Source organism: Sycon ciliatum, chromosome 4, assembly GCF_964019385.1.
Source record: "Sycon ciliatum chromosome 4, ocSycCili1.1, whole genome shotgun sequence".
NCBI lineage: Eukaryota > Metazoa > Porifera > Calcarea > Leucosolenida > Sycettidae > Sycon > Sycon ciliatum.
In genome coordinates, this window is record NC_088646.1 from 20,274,254 (window position 1) to 20,297,308 (window position 23,055).

General features: G+C 50.5%; 1 protein-coding gene across 2 annotated transcripts in view; it reads right to left on the minus strand.

The window, feature by feature from the left end:
- Positions 1 to 23,055, minus strand: part of LOC135814920 (xanthine dehydrogenase/oxidase-like) — a 49,998-nt gene that overhangs the window by 903 nt on the left and 26,040 nt on the right. Inside the window, exons 27-36 of one of the 2 annotated variants that reach the window (XM_065328120.1) lie at positions 15,780 to 15,860; positions 15,075 to 15,239; positions 14,498 to 14,556; positions 11,909 to 12,155; positions 10,295 to 10,338; positions 8,936 to 9,069; positions 7,832 to 7,969; positions 6,358 to 6,481; positions 812 to 908; positions 322 to 435 (exon numbers count right to left, since the gene is read on the minus strand). In XM_065328120.1, coding sequence (XP_065184192.1) covers positions 322 to 435; positions 812 to 908; positions 6,358 to 6,481; positions 7,832 to 7,969; positions 8,936 to 9,069; positions 10,295 to 10,338; positions 11,909 to 12,155; positions 14,498 to 14,556; positions 15,075 to 15,239; positions 15,780 to 15,860 — 1,203 coding nt within the window. Of the gene's footprint in view, positions 1 to 321; positions 436 to 811; positions 909 to 6,357; positions 6,482 to 7,831; positions 7,970 to 8,935; positions 9,070 to 10,294; positions 10,339 to 10,672; positions 10,717 to 11,908; positions 12,156 to 14,497; positions 14,557 to 15,074; positions 15,240 to 15,779; positions 15,861 to 23,055 lie in introns of both variants that reach the window. The other variant, XM_065328119.1, reaches the window with a different exon arrangement.

Consider the following 23,055-nt stretch of genomic DNA (forward strand, 5'->3'; position numbering starts at 1 on the left):
ACACCCAAGAGAGATACTAGTACAGTATGCGGTGGCCACAATACCCAGTACATAATGAGAGCCACGAACAAGACCTCCTTGCACGCATATAGCATGGTGCGCAAGCCACACAGAAACCAGAAGTGAGAAACTGGAAGCAACAATCATTAGCTATCAAGAGAACAGAAGTCAATGGAAATGAGTCCACACACATGCACATGTAGATATGCGTGTGCACGCACGCACACACATACACATACACACACACACACACACACACACACACACACACACACACACACACACACACACACACACTCACACCACGTGCAGGTTACTCACCCAGCCCAAAGTAGGGAGATCCGCCGGGGTGGAACTCCTCTAATGCCGCTTCAATACAGTGCTTGGCGGCAAACAGAGCTGAACACGTCATAACCTGCGGTGGTTCACCCACAGCTACACACAGACAGAGGCCAACAAACAAAGGTAGGCATGTGCTCCAAAACAATTGTACTACGTCAAGAAGGCGTCACAAAGAGAACATATTGCAAGAAACTGACAGCACTTTTACCTGAAATTATACCTTCCAGGACAGTACATACATGTACATGTATGTACTGATAAGCTTCTGAATTACTCTTGGTATTTCCAAGCTTATCCTGAGTGATTCTTCAACGTCCCATTATCTCTCTCTCTCTCTCTCTCTCTCTCTCTCTCTCTCTCTCTCTCTCTCTCTCTCTCTCTCTCTCTCTCTCTCTCTCTCTCTCTCTCTCTCTCTCTCTCTCTCTCTCTCTCTCTCTCTCTCTCTCTCTCTCTTCCCAGCTAAACCCACCTTTAGACTTGAGTGCAAACAGTGGATTGGGCGAGTCCTTGAGCAGTGCAACACGCATGTCCTGTGGAATATCCAGAGCCATTGGTGGTTTGTATTCCTGGTTACAGAACAACAACACAGATACTCATGTAACTGCTGCACAGCTTGCAAGCCCCCCCCCCCCCCCCCACACACACACAAATATGCATGCCTGCCCACCTGCGCATTGTTTTTGCGGCTTATAATATTATTGATTGGTAGGTCAGTTGGGTTCTCTCCACTCCTGCACCAACGTTGACGACACAGCTTGCACATCAATACCTACATTGCTGCTCTGAAACTGCTGATTTCTGTAGTAAATGCACCTACAACGCATGAACGAGTACCCTGATTTACACAGAGTACGATTATTTTTTTAAAAGAACGAGCGAGCAGTCGAATATTCGGTTGAATTCATTCACCCCTAGAATCTACCAAGTTTGTCTGTTGCTACTGGTCGATCCCCATGGCTGATGAGTATGTCTTCCAAACATGTCTGGAAGTTGTAGCAACTGTAGGGAAAGTGCTCAGTGCGTGGAGCACAGAGCTATTCAGGCATATAAAGAGAAGAGGTCCAAAGGATTGCGTTGTAACTTATAAAAGGTTTACGTTACAACACAACACGGAATAGGAGCCGAGCTCATCCTATCTATCCAGGTCAGTTCAGTAGGCAGATTCAGCCGATTAACGTTTGCAGATATCCAGCTTGCCCAGTTAGTCGTGAAGAATGGCTTTCATATAAATGGACAACATATCCTTCCAAAATCCTTGACAGAAAACACTTATGTTCAGTTGCACATTCACGATGTTCTTGTGTGGGTGTCGGATGGCGCCATTATAGCCGCACTTATTCCATACGGTACCGTGCAGGGCGCCATCCGCCACCGTAAACTTAAGGTACGGGGCAACGTTGTTACTGCAACCGGAGTCCGTTTTGCAACCTTCGCACTGGGGTCGAATAAAGCCGTGCCTTCATACGTGAAATCCAGAGACGGGAAAGGCACTTTCCGCGTACACTATAGTGGCCAAAAGCCCACGTGTCGGATTTGCAGCAAGCCAGAGCACCTCGCCAAGGACTGCCCTGAGGCACGCAGTGCCACTGCCAGTACCGGTAGTACACAGCAGTCACGTCATTCAACGTCACCTACATACACAGACACTGAACGCACACGTCGACTCCTATCTGATGTGGTCGCAAACCCAGCCCAGACAGCGCAGCAAAGTAAAGTCCAATCACAATGCCCAACATCCAAGTCTAAGCAGGCTGGTCTCCCAGCAGCTGACAAGACCGACTCCAGCTCCTCTGAGTCCGAAGAATTGCCTTTTCCTGCTGATGCTGAATCACTAGTCGACAATGAAAGCTTATCCCAGCCGGAGAACCAGCAGCTGTCAAACTTGCCCTGCGACTCCGACGGGGAGGCCAAGAAGGCAGACGGCGATGCTGGGAGGCCAAACCAACGCTGATCCTGATTCTGGCGGGTGGGAAGTCAACCGGTCCTAGCGTTAACGCCATAGCGTCACACCTGACCGAGACCAGAGTGCCACCACTACTGGATCCAAGCAACGGAAAAAAAACGGAAACGAAAATCTCCTGAGAGTGGCCAACATGTCCTGCAATAAGTTACTTCAGAAACTTACCGCTTTGATACACATTTACCTTTCATTTTTGCACCCATGTCTAGTTCTGCCATTCATCACAATACTGTTAAATGTTCACTCAGACTCCTTTGCACCAATGCATTTAGCTTAGGTAACAAGCTAGCCGAGTTCCAGCACACACTGCACCAGCATAATCCTGACATAGCAGTGTGACCGAAACAAAGTTTTGCATCTGAAACCGTTCCACCATCCGACTCCACATTCCCTGGCTACACCACCTTCCGGCTGGATCGAACAGCACGCGGTGGTGTAGTGACCGTATGGATCAGATCTACACTCCCAGCCATGTTAATTGATGAGTTATTTTCTCCACAGCACGAACTCATTTGGCTATCCATTCAATTGTCCCCAGGACAAAAGATAGTCTTGGGCGCTGCTTACAGGCCAGGTTCGACAGGGCCTAGTGACCTTACGCTCATTAACCACCTTGATGACATCCTTCCCTCTGCTCGTGTACTTGGTGCCAACCTCATACTCGCCGGTGATTTTAACGTGCATAACCGCAATTGGCTCCGTAGCTCGAAGACCACACCCGCGGGGGAAGCCCTCGAAGACACATGTACTGCCCACTTTCTTACGCAGCACGTCCAGTGTCCTACTCGCGGGGATAACACACTCGACCTGGTGATGTCCACGTTCAACTCTCCAGTGACCACACAGATAATGCTCCCTATTGGTCAATCCGACCACGCTATAATTCTTTCGGACTTCACAGGTGTTCTTCCCTCCCATGAACCGGCGGTGCAACGAACTGTCTGGCGCTATGAAAAGGCAGACTGGAACCGCTTCTGATCCTTTTTCCGCCAGGTTGATTTGTCAACCGTCATTACAGCCAACCCAGAAACTTCGTGTCAGCAGGTTACTGCCATAATCACGAAAGCCGTTTCCCGGTTCGTTCAGTCCAAGACACTGACAGTGAAGTCAACGGATCCGAAATGGTGAACACCTGAGTGTGCAGCCGCAATGAAGGAGAAGGACAAATGCTGGCGCACTTGGAGGAAACACCCTCACGACCTTGCACTGAAACATGAGTTTACCCGTTCTGTAAACAATGCTATCGCAGTCCTGACTAGATCCAGAGTTTCCAAAGAGAACAGCCTCAGACATAGCTTGTCGAATGGGTCCCTGAAGGAGAAGGATTGGTGGACGAAGCTAAAGTGCGCTTGTGGCGAGGGTCGGAACACTGACATTCCCCTGCTCGTTGATAGTGAAGGTTGCAAGAGGGCCACAAGCTATGAGAAATCGGAGGCTTTCGCACGTTTCTTTTCCAACATATGCAGTGTACAAGGCCACGACCTTACTACGATGGACTTACCGGACATGGAATTCGCTGGCGCACCTGCACTAACGACAGTCCACTTTCGTCCCGATGCAGTCCACCGGCTTTTAGCTCGTCTGGATGCCTCAAAGGCGACTGGACCCGACGGTATTTCCACTCGTCTCTTGAAGGAATGCGCCAGAGAACTTGCCAAGCCACTATGTCAGCTCTTTGCTTCCAGCACGGAGTCCAGCCACATATGTGGAAGACTGCCAGCGTGGTTCCAATCCACAAGCGATCTTCACAATCCGTCTTGAGGAATTATCGCCCAGTTTCACTGCTGAGCATAATCTCTAAGATCATGGAGAGCGTTATCAATCGTCAACTCATGAATCACCTTGCGCGTTACAAGCTCCTGACACCCCCCCCCCCCCCCCAGTTCGGGTTTCGTCGCGGCCTCGGGACCTCAGATGCGCTACAGGCTCTACACCATGCCTGGATCACAGCCATCGGCTGAGGCGGTGCAGCACGTATTTTAGCTGTGGATATTGCCGGAGCATTCGACCGAGTGTCCCATGCTGGCCTCCTCCACAAAGTCCGCCATCTTGGCATTGGAGGCCCCCTGCATACCTGGCTCTCTTCCTACCTAGGCGGACGGTCCATTCAATGCTTGGTGGGCGGCCAAACCTCATCGCTGTACACCATATCAGCAGGAGTTCCCCAAGGGAGCATACTCGGCCCTACACTCTTCCTGATTTACATGAACGGCGCCTCAGAGGCCGTCTCACCCGGAGCCCACCTGGAGGCGTACGCCGACGATACTGTCTTGTATAGCCTGACAACCCTCAACACATCCCCCAGCCGACGCAGCATTGAACCTCCAGACTTCTGTTGATCGCTTGCATCAGTGGGGCCGCAGGCGGCGCATCTCCTTCGAACCGTCGAAGTCCCAAGCCACGACCGCCACTCTCAGCAGAACCCCCATCAATTTGCCTTGTCTTCGGCGGCACTCCTGTCCTTGAGGAGAAGGCTCTTTTTTTACTTGGAGTGACCTTTGACTCGAAGCTGTCATTAAGCACTCATATCCGGAAGGTTGCCGCTCGAGCCAAACAACGCCTGGGCTTCCTGCGCCGTGCAGCGCACATTCTCTCTCCAGCCGGCCGCACCACAGTATACAAGGCATTTGTTCGACCGGTTATGGAGTATGCCCCCCCCCCCCCTCATCTGGATAGGTGCTCCGCCCAGCTACCTGCAACGCCTGGATCATATCCAACGCTGTGCTCTACGAATCATCGGTCCAGGTGCACTATTACCTAGCCTGGCCATCCGCCGTACTGTTGCCTCGCTTGCCTGCCTATACAAGCTGCATTACCTGCCTGGCCCTCCGCAGCTGCTCTCTGTTTTGCCACCGCGCCATTTCCCAGCTCCAACACCAGCTGCTTGCATCTGTCCCGCTGGCATTGAAGCGCTCGTTCCCACACCGCAGTATTAGTGACTGGAACTCCCTCCCCGCCGCTCTTCTGTCCCAGCCTCCCCACAGCAAGGAAATGCAAGCATTCAAAACGAACGTTTATCGCCATCTGCAAAGCAAAAACTGGCTCTGGGCAGTCGACTCGCTGTGATGCTGCTCTCGTCTATCCCTATGCACCACAACTGGCTCGGACAATCGACTTGCCATGATCAGCCATGATGATGCTCCTCTCAGTCACAACCCTTGTAATTGTTAATAGTCTCACAGTTTCTCCCACACACTCGCTGGTGTTAACCCTTCCTTTCTTTTCACTTTGCTGACTCGTACAGCTCTATATTTTGTTTTTTGGTACGTGTTTTTTGGCCGTGATACCGAGACCTCAGGTCGGCAGAGCCATCAATGCCCCACCATCACTGCTGCGTCTCGGTGCAGCCCCTGCTCAATAGTTGTTACGTTCGTCCTAGTCTCAGTACCATGTCTTTCTTTATATTTTCGAGCTGGGCATGTGAACATAGTAAAAAAATAAATAATAAAAATCCATTTGGAGTGCTTCACTTCATCTATCCATCTATCCATCCATCTACTAGTATCTTTTTTAGCAGTTTGTGACGGGAATGGTCTTAGAGACTGCTGCCCCTATTCCCGTTGGCCTTCCAATCACATAATGACTTACACTCTTTCTGCAGGCTCTGTATGGTGATCCCCGAATTACTTATTATTATTCATGCATAATGGACAACTATTTCTCTACACACATCCTTATTCTACCTCCCACACCGTACTCTGAACACAGCAGGGAGTCGAATATGACTCCCTGCATTTATTCTGAAATATGAAGCTGGCCACGACGAGGGTTTCCCCTCAGTTCTTGGTTAGTCCAGAAGGAGTGAGTTCGATGTGTTGTGTCGACTGGAGCTGCTAGTAAATTAGTATGCTTACTGTTACACAGTTCATCTCCTAACTGTCTACTTGTTTGGTCATACTGGGTTATCGCGCTTCATAATACTACGAGCAGGGCTACAAAGAAATACTTGTGTGTTTAAAAGAGAACCAGAACTCTTCTTCAACCTTCCCCAGCACATTAGCATGGAACGCAGCAAGCAGCACGAGCATGCATGCATGCATACAGTGGTGGCTTACCCATGTGTTGTGTGTCAGATTACTACCAGTCTGCTCTTCATACAGGATCTCTTCGGACAGCCAGTAGCCAAGACCCATCACAACAGCACCTTCAACTTGTCCAACGTCAATCTCTGGGTTTACGCTGCACATGTGTTGCAACGGATGCAGAACAAAACGCTGTACATGTACATGTAGATGAAGGAATGGCAAAAGATGTGTAGTCACCACAGTATCGCTATGCTACCCTGTCCAACACTGACCTATTTCATGCCACACACGGGTGCGCACCCTCCCCCCCCCCCCCCCCCCCTCACACACACACACACACACACACACACACACACACACACACACACACTCTCTCTCTCTCTCTCTCTCCACAATATTACAAAGACGTAGTGCTTCAAAGCAGAGTGAGGCAGTATACGCTATACTCATACACAGCATCACATACTGTAAAAGCAGAAATTTTCGGTGGTGTAATATTTTCGGTATTCACCAAAATCGGCGGTTCGGTAGAGAGAAATTTTCGGTAAAACCCGTTTTCCAGGTAGATGTACTAGTACTAAATGTATACAGTACCGGTTGTACCGAAATTTTCGGTGCGTTTTATTTTCGGTAGAAATTGTCGACACCGAAGTTACCGAAAATAAAACACCACCGAAAATTTCTCCTTTTACAGTAACAACCAGAAACACCATCATGTCCACTGCCCTCTATAATCATCATGCAAGACATGCACAATGTCCGTGTGTGTGTGTGTGCGCGCGCGTGTGTGCGCGCGCGCGCGCGCGTGTGTGTGTTTGTGTCACGGGGGCCTCAGTGTGTGTGTGTGTGTGTGTGTGTGTGTGTGTGTGTGTGTGTGTGTGTGTGTGTGTGTGTGTGTGTGTGTGTGTGTGTGTGTGTGTGTGTGTGTGTGTGTGTGTGTGTGTGTGTGTGTGTGTGTGTGTGTGTGTGTGTGTGTGTGTGTGTGTGTGTGTGTTCTGTGGCCAACCTGTCGGAAGGCTACCTTCTTGCTGCCAAAGCATATGGAAGTTGGACTAGTTTCGGCTCCACAATCCAGTGTGTCGTTACTATAAAGCTTTCATGGCTGAGGTTGTTGGCATGTTTGTTGGCCCTAGGTTCCCAGTACTCAGTTGCTGAGGCTGGTTGGCAAACTAACTCAAATTTCACTTCAAGGTACCAGTGCATCTAGTGTCTGCTTCTATCAAAGCAGCGTGCAGTCTATACTGGATACCCCAGAAAGTGTAGGGTGTGCATAGGTAACTGTCTTGGCCGTCTTTTTCTGATGTACTCCGTGTGGTGTAGACCAGTTATGTGGATTAGACAGTTATCTGGTGCAAGTCTTGATCTGTTTCATTCAGAATCAGATCCGCTATCGTTGCTACAAGAGAAAATCTGTGAGTGCACATCCAGTGCACTTGCAGATTTGCGTGCTTCTCTTGCAATAGGTGTAAACATGGTACATGGTGTGTTCTGTAATAATCTGTACCTTCTGCCACAGTCGTAGAGTAGGTCAGCACGCACAACGTTCGTCTCTCCTGTCAGAATGTCTAGTTCAACCTCGGTGCACATCACACCATAGCAGTTGTATGCAAACGGGTTGGAGTTCGTATGGGTACCTTGATACCTACATGTCAGAATATACACATGTGCATACATACATGCACATGCACACACGCACATGCGGAGACACATCCACACATGCACGCGCACACACACACACACACACACACACACACACACACACACACACACACACACACACAAACACGCACACACACACACACACACACACACACACACACACACACACACACGCACACACACACACACACACACATGCATACATGCACATGTACAAACACAGAATAATATGCATATAAGCATGGTACACACATACACAGACACAAACAGAAACAGGTACAGATGGACACACAAGACGGACACACACACACACACACACACATTTCTGTACGGGTGCCATTCTCTGCCTGCACTGTAGGCTACACCTAAGCTGAAATCACATCTACTACACACAGTGAGTACTGAATGTGTGGCTAAGGATCAGGGGCGTAGGAGGGGTTTTGGAAGTGGTACGACCGAAGGTCGGTGCGGCCGAAGGCCGTGTTGGAGGGGGGTCCAGGGGACCTCCCCCGGGAAAATTTTGTAAAAAGGACACAAAATCCTGCGTTCTGGGAACTTCTGGCACACTTCTGGCGCAGTGTGCAGTCGAGTCGAGCACAGTACTCAGTACGACTGCAGATGCATAACAGATCTACGAGTACGAGTCTAGAAAAAAGGTCAAAGTCTGATGCGCATATATGCATCGATGGATCCTGATTTTTTTTATTACGGTTTTGCATGTTCCGGACGGACCACACTTTTCGAAAAGTGGTACGGCCATGGTCGTACCAGTCGTAGCGGGTGCTACGCCCCTGAGGATGGTGTGTTGATGTGAGTAATAGTGCGTACCGGTTATCCTAACGGTAGCTTTACCTGCCGAGTACTGAAAAAAATCACTTCATAGTGATCATGCCGACTCAAAAACATTAAAAACAATGTGCTTGCTCCACCAGTCACACTCATTACTAACCATCCACGGTTGCTCAAGTCAATGCCGCTACCGGAGCAGAAGCGCACACGCTCCAGCCATGTCGCCGTGCTTGGCATGTGTGCCGTGCTGGTGTCAATGCGTTCTTTCAGCCCGGTACAGGCCACCAAGGTTGCCTGCGGGGGGGGGGGGGGGGCAGCAGGTACAAATAGAACGCAAGACACAAGCATCACCAGGGCGGTCGAAACATAGCAGCTTGCATCATTCGCAGTCAACAAAGACAATAGGCAGCTCACTTGTGCTCCTAATAATACTACAGCACCAAAGAACAAGCGCTGCTGCACTGTGCATGCATGCATGGCATAGGCATGAGCTATACCAGCACAAACACATGTACATGGTATTATTTTATCATGGTATTAATACGTCGCCATCAAATGTAGTATGTATAGCTTTGTTGACTGGAAACTTGAAACTTCTTCCTCTGAACCGCATACATGTACATGTATTATTAACACGTTTAAACTCACATGTACTACAATAACAAGTACTAAAAGGGGAAAGATGGAACTGGTCAGAAATAACCTTCAGCACGCCTATTGGTGAAGATAGCTCAGCTTCATTTCAAGCATGAGGAGCAAAAATACTGGTAAATGTACTTGAAGACTGAAAGCATAGCTGTAGCACAACTGTGTGCATCACTTGTTTATCAGTTTAGAAGTGCTACAATGCGATCACAAACATAGACGTGAACGTGCACGAGAGAACTCAGCTCGCACACTTCAGTATCCGCATGCACTTTGCAATATCTCGCAAACATATTGATTATCGAGTCGACATTCCCACAAAGAAAACAGCAGCTATCAATTTCAGAGTACATATCACACAGCAGAATCCCACCCCCACGCTGAAGCAACACTTCCACTCCGGCACACAAGGGTTAGCGGGCTAAACTATACATCACGTAGAACTCGAAAAAGCTGGATGGAAATGACGACAACTGTGTGTTCATGATATTGAAACAAAGTCCTGGCCAGAGAAATTTGACTTCATGAATAAAGTAGCGCCAGGTGCTACCCGACCTTAGCACCACACACTAGTATACATTCCATCCGAACACAGCGCTGCTTTATTCATGAGGTCAAATTTCTCTGGCCAGAACTGTACATCATACAAGGATTACATTTGTTTCACGGTGACAGTATGTCGCAAGGCGGGAGGGTACACGGTATGGAAAACAGTGTTCCTGACTGCAACCATAAACCGGTTGGTAGATACTGTGTGTCCTCCGCCTTGTGATATGCTGTCATTGTAAAACATGTTATTAACTATCAAGCATATACATGTACCAATGGTTAGATTCCAGGTTAGCAGTGCAAACGGATACAAGTCTGGACTTACTTTTGATACCAACTCACTACTTATACTACCACCAGTCTCGGCAGCTACACACGCCATTGGTCAGAGTACACGGCATGCACATTACGCATTGAAGAAAACAAGGGTTTCCATAGCAACATACATAGGAACACACATCCGCATGGTCAAAAAATTGGCATGTTCCGGCGCATGCACGTTTACATGCACACATACACACATGTACGTATGCACACACGCATATATACAGACACACACAGACACACGTACGAACACACAGATACACGTACACACACATGCACACACGTGTGCAAGCGCGCACGCACACGCACACACACGCCACACAGATGTTAGCACAAAGCATAGAAAAGGCAAACATGAGTCTCAACAGCGTCCACTTACTTTACCAACAATTTCACTGCCAATACTGCCACCAGTACAGCTTGCTATTGTACGTACACGTCATACACAGACGTTACAGATACACAAGCGCATGCACAGACACACATACACAGACAGACAAACACACACACACACACACAATGTACATACACACAGACAGACAGACAGGCACATACAGACAGACAGGCACATACAGACAGACAGGCACATACAGACAGACAGACAGACAGACAGACAGACAGACAGACAGACAGACAGACAGACTGACAGACAGACAGCCACACAGACACACATACACGCATGCACGCAATGCATGAACAGAGGTGCCGCAGTGAGAATCACTCACAGACCACACATTGCTCCACCACAATTGATATAATGCTGAGTAGCCACACTAAAAAGTAGGGGTGAAACGGTTCCATGCTTTTCATGTTCAGGTACCCGAATGCCAGCATTGTTTCCCACGGTTCGGGTATCGGTTCCATGCACTCTTTTCTCCAGATCGACAAAATGCGTTCGCGACAATTATTTTTTAGAAAAAACATTTTTACGAGCAAGAATGAGACATCGGAGAGTCCAAGTGCGAAGAAGATAATGACCAGAGAACTCTTTGGAAGAGTGGGGATCGTAAGGTAAGACATTTAAAATCTTGAGTAGACTTGATGTGTACATGTACTTGTACAAGAACGAGATTCTTCGAGTTTCGGTTCGAAATTTGACGGAACGGGAACCCGATTCTTTTCAGCTGGCGGTTCCAAAACCAGTTCCTTACCAGAACCGTTTCACCCCTACTAAAAGCAAAATCTGTATATTGCCGGACACTTCGCAAGAGACAACCCCCCCCCCCCCCCCCTCATCTATCTGAATCCTAGTCAATAAACAGACCAAGCAAAGGATTGAACAATGGTGCAGCATATAGTCATATACTACATCTTACACCTTTTACCAGAGGGTCATGAAAAACGAGAGACAACATTACTGTCAGGAGAGGGTAACTGGACCAGTGCCTAGAAAGAAAGCCAGTCTTGTATCATGTTTCGTTTGACGATGGATTCAACTCGTGAAAGTCAGAGCTACGGAATCGCAATTGTTCGTCCTTCTGTTTGTGAAGCCAGTCTTATATGGATAAATGGATTGCTTTCCAATGTCGAGTGACCGGCAATGGCAGGTTTGGCCGTACCCGCCCGTACTGGACAAGACCCCACACTGCATCACAACAGGCCAGGTACTACTCACTGTTAGCCGCGTTGAGTGCCGTGGCCGCCTTGATGTGTATCATGCTGACCGGAATGCCCAGCGTGGCAGCGGCCACCTGTGCAGCCTTGGTGTTAATGCCCTGTCCCATCTCAATGCCGGCGTGGCTGATGGCTACAGTGCCGTCCGGACCGTACACGGCCACGTGAGCACTGAATGGTGCACCAAAGTAGTCCAGGCCAAACTTGGTCGGCACACGCGACATTGCGCGCTTCTTCCAGCGGTTCTCCTGCCATAATATACAGTTACACAATGTCATGCGAGCAATAAGATCACGCAAACATGCATGCTATTCAGTTATAAAAGCTTGGGCGAAGGCCTGAAGCTATCAGGACAAAAGACGAATAAGCACTGATATAGAATCGTATTCTATTATGTTAGCTGCAGAGCATAGCCCCCCCCCCCCCCCCCCGAGCCTTAGAACACATGCAATCTACACAGTATATATACAATGCTGGCAACTGAAATCCGACTCCTAAGCGGTGCGCTCACATCGCAAAGACCCAACACGGGATGGTAAAACTACCAAACAGAGGCCGCTAGAAAGTGAACCCACCGCTCAGGGGGTCGGATTTCAGTTGCCAGCACTGAATGTGTGCATTACAGTTACAGATGATCATACTTAAGTAGTCATAATTTTAGGGGTGAAACGGTTACCCTTTAAGGTAACAAACGGGTACCTAGCTTAACGGGCGGGTTATCGGGTACCCTTTATCCGCCATACTTTTTCCAAAAACGTTGCATTTGCTTGGGATTGTAAGCGCAACATGTCTTTTACAGGCATTCTGATAGGAGAGAGATTTTCGGGCAACAGTTACCACAATAGCCTTCCGGATTTCACGCCGGGAGAATATGCGAAATCATGCAAGTACACTACACCGCGACAAGCACAGCGTGCACACTCACTGCTAGGCACCGGCGGATTATGCCGGCATAATTATTGGCATAATGCGGTGGTTGGCATCCTTTCGGAGGTAGGAGCATAACTGCATGATTGTATCACATTTCTAGTATGTAGGCGACACAATTGTGTACAATGCACCTGATCAGTGCTGGTGGTCTGCATGGTAAAGGGATCGGAGGTCATGCAGATAGTGTTTTCAATGAAAAGCAGGGTAGAAATCATGGAATACATTTTGTGTGCTCGAACTCGTCTTCTGAAAGTTCTTTCTCACCCTGATACAGTACATGTGGCAGAGATGCGAGTGAATCAGCCTTTATCAGGTATCCCGGGGCGGACGAGATAGTGATGGGTAGACCGCAAAACTCCGCGTACATGTACACTAAGCTTGTTACGAAGTCATGACGTCTGGATCTTAGCAGCTATGACTGTGCAGGCTATGGGTATTGCTCTAATAACTAAACAAATTGGGGTATAGTTGATGTTTGGTAATCGGATGGAAGGAGAGCTGGAGCTACGGGAGAGATGAGCTGATTATGAGAATTCGCAGGGTTAGGGTGACATCAGTTGGACGAGTAGGACGATTACGAAGACAGTTGAACATGACAGTTTTCAAAAAAAAAAAAAAAAAAAAAATTTCACGGTTCGCGTGAGACTCGGCCAAAGGCCCAGTTTTCCGCATCCGCAGGAACGCCACCACCCTCTTGGATCAAGGCGCAGAAGCGGTGGGAGGTGAGTAGATCAGACCCACCACAAAGTGGTCAAAGACCGAAATCCCATTCACTGCATCCATGTTTCCCTCGTGCCAGGCCACGAGTTCCCAATTAACTGTGGGTCGCAGCACGGCTGGAAAAAATCCTTCCGCTTCCAAGCAGGACTTGAACCTGGTACCCTCTGTTTCTCAATCATGGTCTTAGACCATCCCACTATGCCTGCCTGCCAGTTTTCAAAGGTAAGGAAAAATCTTTCAAAGCAAAAGAAGTCAGCAAATGAATAGAAGAAGTAATGTTTTCTCTTTTCCGGGCTGATATCTAGTATGCATGGACACCTTGGTATGGGGATACTCATGTATTTTGTTGTACTTATGGCCACTTGCAAGTACGAAAAAGGCACAATTTTCCGAACTTTGAGGCTCCATAAGCACAACAAAGTGAATATGTATCCCAGCGTGCCAAAGCATAATATGAGGATTTTGCGAGCATAATGCGAGAATCCATGAAAGCATAATTCCATGATTTCGCGGGCATAATCCGCCGGTGCCTACTCACTGCGCTACATGCAAACAGTGAAAATTGTCGTAGCTACAATGGAAACTGTGATATGTAGCAGGATTGACCGAGGAAAAACACACTCAAAACTGTGAACTTAACTGCACAACTGTACAAGCAAGCTTAATACTGTACCCTACAATCCTACACGACTATCGGGTACTCGTTTGCTAACGGATCAGCAGCTAAACAGACGGGTACCCGGGTTACCCGGATCACCCCTTTCACCCCTCATAATTATGTCACTAAAACCAGAGATATGACTGTAGTACATAGATGTGCACTACCAGCACATCTAACTGTTCATGACATTGTACAACTGTCCCAACCGAACATGAGACACACGAGTGCCACACACCATACTGTATGCAGTACAAGAGGACTCGGTCGCAGGTAGCTCACCTTATTGAACACCTCAATGGCTTGCTGGCGAGAAGCAACTTCAGCCGACTGTGACAATTCTATATGTCGAGGACAAAAGGAATGAAAACCACACATGGACACACACACGCGTGCAAGCACATGCGTACATACACACACACACACACACACACACACACACACACACACGCACATGCGTACACACACACACACACACACACACACACACACACACGCACGCACGCACTCACCCACGCACACACACACACACACACACACACACACACACACACACGCACTCACCCACGCACACACACGCACACACACACACACACACACGCACACACACACACACACGCACATTGAATGCATGAATGTAGCTCGTTTGGCCTTCATGACTGTGAACACTAGCCGGGCATGCTGCATGTGCCAGTATGTGCTACTCAAGTCGGCGTACACAAGAAGCAAGAGTACGTCCACTGTCTGTACATGACGACAGAGCACTAACCGACACTGCCCATACACATACACCCCCTCACCCAACACACGCTGATAGTATGATCACACGCGCGTACAATCACCAGTGCCCCGACAGTACCTTCCCACAGCGTGTCCACGTTCCAATAGGTGAGCGGCTGTCCGGCAATGTCCTTCTCGCCCTTCTTGTAGAAGTTACGCGTCCTCACAAGGTCCGGCGACATGTTGAGAGTCTTGGCAACATGCTCCACCATACTCTCCATGAAGAACATAGCTGGAATGGAACCTAAACAATTCAACACACATACAACCCAGACAGGGGTCAATAGCATTCGCCCTTCTCAAACAACAGTGATCAGTGATGTTTAAAAAACAAATAAAGGGACGTGAGCGGAATAGAACACTCCATTGATACAATACATTGAAAAAATATGATGTAGGAGCCCACAGCATCAAAGGCACATGACAGTCATGATTGCAAACACACATGGCGAATAGAATCTAATAGTGCATATGCAGTGCACTGTAGCGTGATAAGCGTGATAACATAGTTATCAACAGGTACTTAGTAAGAAGAAGACCAAAGCAAACTCAGTGGATGACACACACGTCTACGGTTGGCTGTTACCTTTCCTCAACTATGCTGGATTGCATGATTCCTGCGAGGACATGTAGTCATAATACATAAGATGTATCTAACACTGAGCTGCTATGCAGTCCCAACTAATAAGACAACAGATGTACGCAGGTAGACAACAACTGAACACAGGTTGAACCGTGTGGATGATACACGCATGCATGCATGCATGTATGTACATGTACCTACCTGGTGCCCTGCAGTATGTGTTGCTGGCAGTGTTCGTCTTGACTTTCTTCGGTGTCACATTCCATGCTGCGATGTTGTAGGCTGACAGTACACACACACATAACACACACACACACACACACACACACACACACACATAAACACACACGTGTAAGTCTGCTCGTCTAGTATCACAGTGAAATCCAGCCGACTGACAACGTCAGCACACTGCACCAGTGCACAACGCAGTATCCGTAGTGCTTGGTCTGTACAGTGCCCAGTGCTGGCTCGTTCAAGGGGTTGGATTTCACAAAGCATGGCATTAACTGCATGCCTGTGTTCATCTGACTATTCGTCCACTCCCTCCACTCTCTCGGTCTTCAGGTCAAGCATGGGCCAATAGCAAGACAATAGTGTACATACCCCCCCCCCAAGAGTGTGTGCAGCTGCTCATAATTATAACCTCTATCCAGTGCTGCGACGGCAGAGTTTCACGTCACATGACATGAATCAATAGGTTACGCTGGTAAACAGTGCAAAGCGACCACCAGGGAATTGTACCCAAAGCAGGGTTGCGTATAGGCCCCCGCGTAATATGCCGGCATTTTTTTTAGCATTTTCGGTACAATCCGCGAACCCAGCACTTTGGGCTCGTGATGCAGCATTTTGGGGGAAACGGAGCACTTGGCCGTTGTGTATCAAAATTGAGAGAAGAAAAACTTCCCAAACAAGAACGTCACTTCCGCATTCCGTGGGTTAGCTTCTTGTTGAGTAGTTTATGAATTGTTTACCATGGCAGACTCGAGGAAGTCTCTTATTGAGTGTGTTTCGGATGACAGTGATGAAGATGAAGATACTGTAGAGAGCGATTCTTGCCCCCCACCCAAGATCGTTTCTCTTTTGGATCGTCTCAAACCAGCGAAACTTGCTGAGATTGCTCGAAACCGAACGCAACAAAAGGACCCTCCTCCGCCCGGCGTGCGTCGGTCAATGGGGGAGCAGTGCTGGAAATCCTAAATCAGTAACACCTACGCAGCGAGTTCGAGAATTCAGCGCCGAACCGTTCTCAGTTTCTGCTGGAAGATTATTCTGCTCAGCATGTTGTGAAGAAGTGTCTCTGAAAAAGAGTGTTATTTTTACTCACGTCCAGTCGGGTAAACACGTTGATCGGAAGACGACTCTCTGCAAGAAAGAGGCTCGTGAGATGGACATCGCTGAGAGTTTGAAGTCTTACAACAACGAGAATCATCTGTCGGGCGAGACTCTAGGTGAGGGCCACCAGGTTTACCGAGTTCGTGTGGTCACTTCGTTTCTGAAGGCTGGCATCCCTTTAGCCAAGATTGACCAACTTAAACCTCTGCTGGAGGAGAGAGCGTTCCGGCTGCCTTCAATGCGCAATCTGTATGATTTGCTGCCGTTTATCCGATCGACCGAAACGAACCCGGATCAAGACGGAGATCAGCTCACGCCATGTGTCCGTCGTATTTGATGGCACATCAAGACTCGGTGAAGCCCTGGCTATTGTGATCCGGTACGTCACCGACGACTTCAAGATTCGTCAGGTCCTGGCCAAGGCTCAGATGCTGAGCAAGTCCATGGTAGGTGTTGAGATCGCACGAGAGCTGATTTCCACCCTGAGCACGTCCTATGGTGTTTCCTCAGAGCATCTGCATGGAGTGATGAGAGACCGGGCTTCATCCAACAATGTTGCCATGGACACTGTCCGCATTATCTACCCCAATGTTGTTGATACACTATTGATCACGTTGGGGACAAGTTCCAAACTCCCGCTCTGTCCAGCTTCGCGTCAACGTGGATTTCACTCTTCTCCCATAGCCCGAAAGTGAAGATGCCGTGGAAAACCGAGACCGGCAAGAGCATGCCAACATACAGCGCTACCCGATGGTGGAGCAAATGGGAGGTGATCAAGCACATGAGCCTGTACTTCGGAGACATCCTGAAGCTATTACAGGACAACGGAGAGGTAGGTGCTGCATCTCGTCCAAAGCTAATGGCTGTTCTGCAGGATGCCCAGCAATGTGCACACCTTCAAGTGGAGATGGCAGCTGTGGTTGACATGGGTGAGCCCTTTGTCAAAGCCTGCTACAACCTCGAAGGTGACGGGTGTGATAGAGTGGTCCCATGGTAACAGGACTTGGCCAAGCATGCGCATGCTCCAAAGTTGTTGCGCAATGATGTAGTGCCTGTTGTTGTGTTGAGCCCGATTTTGATGGCGGCTGGTATGTAGTCTTTTCCTTTTTGTACTTCCCGTTTCATGTTTGTTCAGTCCTAATAATTATAATATTCCCGTCCTATCCGGTTGTGTTGCTGTGGAGTCCGGGAGGAGAGTTTTCAGTCACAAGTGGTGCCGAAACCCGTTTGCTGAACCTAGTCTTATTCGTTTTTTCTGACAGTGTTTTTGGTCGACGGCCTGTATAGTGATGGCGTCGGGTCCTCGCGTGGACAATTTGCTGCGACCTTTTCGGGGGCGCGATGATAATCTGGATGAATTCTGGCAGAAGTTCCAGGTGGTGGCAGGCATCCAGAAGCTTGAGTCGTCAGCAGCCCGGATGGCCGTACTCCCATTGTATTTGTCGGGTGATGCATTCACTGTTTGGTGTGAGATGGCCAGTGGTGATCAGAAGGACGAGGCCAAGGTAAAGCAGCGGCTCGTGGAGTCATTTTCAGTCACCCCTGCCGATGCCTACCACCAGTTTGTCAAGCGGAGGAAGCGTGCGGACGAAACTGTCGACGCCTACTTGGCGGATCTTCGGCGGCTGCAACGGCTGAGTGGACACAAGGAGGCAGCGGACGGCAAGGACCCGATCCTCTTGGAGCAGTTCCTGGTGGGGCTTCCGCCTCACTTCGCCGTGCAGCTTCGTTTGAATGCAGCCTCTCAACCTGCTGGGGCTACGGTAAGCTCAGTTGCAGCCCAGGCCCGTGCCCTTTGTGCTGCGGGCAGCTTAGTCAAGGAACCCGTTGCTGCTCTGACAGCCAGCCCTGCTCGACGACCCAGTGGCAGTTCCACCCCTAGTCGCCTCTGCTATGAGTGTCATCAGACTGGGCATTTGCGGCGCGATTGCCCGAACCGGCAGAGACGTCCTCCTGTTTGCTTTCATTGTCAGCAGCCCGGCCATGTCAAGCGTCAGTGCCCTCAGCTGAAGTCTAGTGGTGGTGCCAGTTCTTCGCAGACGCCCACTAGTACCGCCTGTGCTGCGGGCTCGGGCTCGTCGACCACGGGCAATGCCTGCCTCAGTGTCGTGGCAAGTCCCTGTTCGTCGCTGCCCAGGATTCATGTCTATAGTGAGGGCCAGGCCAGGCTGCGTGCTGCCGTGGATTCCTGCTCTAGTAAGTCCTTGATCAGCTATCGCGTTGTCTCCGAGTTGGGTGTACCCGTTCAGCTCGTAGAGTCCAACCCGCGCATTACCGCCATCGATGGGCAGGAAGTTGTGGTGTCTGGGCAAGTCGGGTTGACTGTTCATCGTGACGATGACAAAGTGCACCTGCCTGAAGTTACTGCTGATTTCCTCGTTGTCGACACCTTGGATGTGGTTGACGCTGATATCCTTCTGGGACTGGACATTATCTCCTCCGTGGGTGGCGTGCACCTTGGTTATGCCCCCGATGGTGTCCTCGCAACCGTATGGTTTGGTCGCCCGCGTGATCCGTCAACTGCATCCGATACCACGTCCGAGTCTGACAACCCGGAGAGCTCCGCTAAGTTGCCACGCGATGTCTCTGTGTCACGAGATGGGCCGAATGTCACCCTGTCCATGGGTGATGCTGAGGTCGCCTTCGACGCCGAGCGTGGTTTTTGGGAAGTCCAATGGCGTTGGTCGGCAGGCGCACCACCGCAAGCCCCTATTGGCTCTGGTATTGGCGAATACTCCCGCCAGAAGTTGTCACCGGAGCAGGAGGCCAAGTTCCAGGCCGAGATTGACCTTTGGCTGGCGGAGGGATGGCTTGTACCGTATGATGCTGATCGACATGGTCCACCAGGCGCCGTACTGCCACTGTTGGCTGTGTGTCAGGAACATAAGCCTACCACACCCGTGCGTCCGTGTTTGGACTACCGTGCGCTGAACGTTCGGATCATCTCCAGCCCTGGTCGGGAGGCACCCGCGTGCCCTGAGAAGCTTCGCGAGTGGCGGCAACGGAAAGGCGCGTCCAAGATTGTCGACATCCGTAAGGCCTTCCTGAATGTTCGCATCCACCCAACCCAGCAGCGGTTCCAGATGGTCGTTTGGCAAGGACGACAGTACGTGATGGAGCGCATGGGCTTTGGCCTTGCCATTGCGCCGAAAGTCTTGGACACTATTGTGAAATGGGTGACCCGTGACTTCACCGACACCGATAATTACATTGATGACATCATCACGCCGACAGATCAGGCGGAGGCCCTTGCGGACGCGCTGACCGCCCATGGATTGCCTACGAAACCTGCTGTGGACGTTGATGCGACTCGCGTCCTTGGTCTGCAGACGCACGATGGCCAGTGGGAGCGACGCGAGCCACTGCAACCCCCTCCTACCCAGATGACTAAGCGGAATGTATTCCAGTGGTGTGGTCAACTGACTGGTCATTATCCGGTCTGTGGCTATCTGCGCCCTTTGGCTAGCTGGCTGAAGCGCTTGGCGTCTGCAACAACGGATGCCTGGGATGCAGCTGTCCCCCAGGAGTTGTGCGACCTTTGCCACGATGCGGCAAAGCGTGTGGAGGGCGACGACCCTGTTCATGGAGCCTGGACTGCGGACGATCCCCAAGACTGGCGTGTTTGGTGCGACGCCTCCAGCATTGCCTACGGTGTCGTGCTCGAAGCTGATGGTACTGTACTCGAAGACCAGTCGTGGCTCCGCGGTGCCACCGATAAACGCCACATCAACGTCGCCGAGCTAGATGCCGTGGTAAAGGGCCTCACTCTCGCGTCGTCTTGGCGTATCCCGAAGTTGTGCATCATGACCGACTCCCAGACGGTGCATGGGTGGCTGCGTTCTCTGTTCGACAACATCAAGCGGGTTCACGTCAGTGGGTTGCACGAAGTCCTCGTGCAACGCCGGCTGCAGGTTATTCTCGATATCGTCGACTCGTCCGGCATGAGTGTTGACGTGGTCTGGGTACCCACACAGCAAAACATTGCTGATCAGCTCACACGTGTCCCACCGCCGTTCCTCCGCTTTGCCCGCCAGACTGCGAAGATGTCTGGCCCGATTGGTGATGCCGATGTCGTTGGCGCCGCTGTCGCTGATGATGCCGCCTGGCGTGTCCTAACCCTGGGCGAGATTGCCGCGGCGCAGCAGCAGGACGAGGTGATTCCGGTTGTCGTCGAGGACCTTGTGGCCGGCCATGCTGTCCGTTCGCCGGCATTCCAGCGTGTTCAGCAGCAATTGACCGTCGTGGATGGCGTGCTGATGCGGAGCGTCAAGCTACCCCCTAACGAGGTCATGTCAGTACCAGTCGTGCCGAATGACATCGAAGAGTTCGTTCTTCGGGGTGCCCATCAACAGACTGGCCACGCCTCCTGGGAGGTCATGTGGCGGTTTCTCCGGGGTGTCTGTTACTTCCCCAACATGGCCGAGAAGTGTCAGGTCTTCATCCGCCGCTGTCCCCCCTGTACGGCTGCAAACCCTCGTGGTGGCCCCGGTGTGCCACCGACACGACCTGTCTCCGCCAACGGCCCCTGGAGTGTTGTCTCCATCGATACCTTGGAGCTTGGTGTCAGCCGTTCTGGTTACCGCTACGTACTCGTCTGCATCGACCATTTTACCAAGTGGGTCGAAGTTGTCCCGATGAAGCGCCACTGTTCAGCGGAGGTCGCTGCTGCCATGGTCTCTATCTGCTCACGATGGGGCGCGCCTGAGGTTGTGCGTAGCGATAATGGCACTGAGTTCGTCAATGCCACCATTGTGTCAGCCCTGTTCAAGTCCTTTGGCGTCACGGTCCAGCGGGGCGCTGTTCGACATCCCCAGTCACAAGGTTCTGTGGAACGTTTCAACCGGACGCTGTTGACGATCATCCGCAAGACGCTCGAGGATGATGACGACTGGGAGACTGCCCTCGAGCTTCTGTTGTTCCACTACCGTTCTCGCCCGCACACCGCTACGAAGATTAGCCCGATGGAAGCCATGCACGGCTGGCAGCCTCACCGTCTTCTCATCGAACAAGATTCCACTGAACTGTCCGACAGCGCCTGGGTGGACAAGTTGCAGCGGAAGTCTGCCCGCCTGCGCGATCACCTTGAAGTTGAGCTAGCACGGCTTGACTTCCTCGATGCTCCCGTGCCCGAGTGTCCATACCCCGTTGACACTGCCGTCCTTCTTCGGCGTCCGGAGCGGCATTCGAAGATTCTCACCCCCTTCGAATCTGGATGGCACGTAATCCGCATCATCTCCCCGTCGACAGTCCGTATTGCCACAGCTGATGGTCGCTCCAAGCTGGTGAACGTGGATTTGCTGAAGAGAGATCCACAGGCTCCTGATGCGCATGGCCCTGCCGACGCGCCGGCGGCAGTGGAGGCTGACGACCAGGACCCCGTTGTCCAGCTCGTGTTGCAGACGCCCCCCGTACATGATGCCATGCCTGACACGCCCGTCCATGGCTATGGTTTGCGCGACCGTTCCAGTCTGCAGGTCCCTGGTCGGTTCCGTACGTAACTCACACCGTTGTGTTCATTTACTGCAGTTTCTTGCTGGTTATTCTGGCCTTTCCCGCATCCATATGACATGCCTTGTAGAGTCCTATCACCACTGTGTGTGTGTCTCTAGTTTTGGTGCAAAATCTGTTTTGTCCAATGCCGCTCGCTCGTTAGTCTCCGTTTCCTCTTCCATGTACTGCATGTGTCATTCTGGACTTTTTCGTGTGACGGTACATTGCACCATATGCTTTGTGGCTGCTCGTGCCGCATCTATTCTGGTTGCGTGGGTATTCTCTTTTCTATTCGGTTCCGGTATGGTTGCCCTTCACTTGCTGTTTGCCATCTTTTATGTATATCCGTGTGTATGGTCCATCTGCGAGACCGTTGTCTTCTTTCCCGCATTTTGTGTCCCTTCTTTCCACTTTTGTCCCCTTGGAATGTTTCTTTGCCCGTTCACTTTGGTGATACAATTTCCCTGTTACCAGGCGGAGGAGTGTGATAGAGTGGTCCCATGGTAACAGGACTTGGCCAAGCATGCGCATGCTCCAAAGTTGTTGCGCAATGATGTAGTGCCTGTTGTTGTGTTGAGCCCGATTTTGATGGCGGCTGGTATGTAGTCTTTTCCTTTTTGTACTTCCCGTTTCATGTTTGTTCAGTCCTAATAAT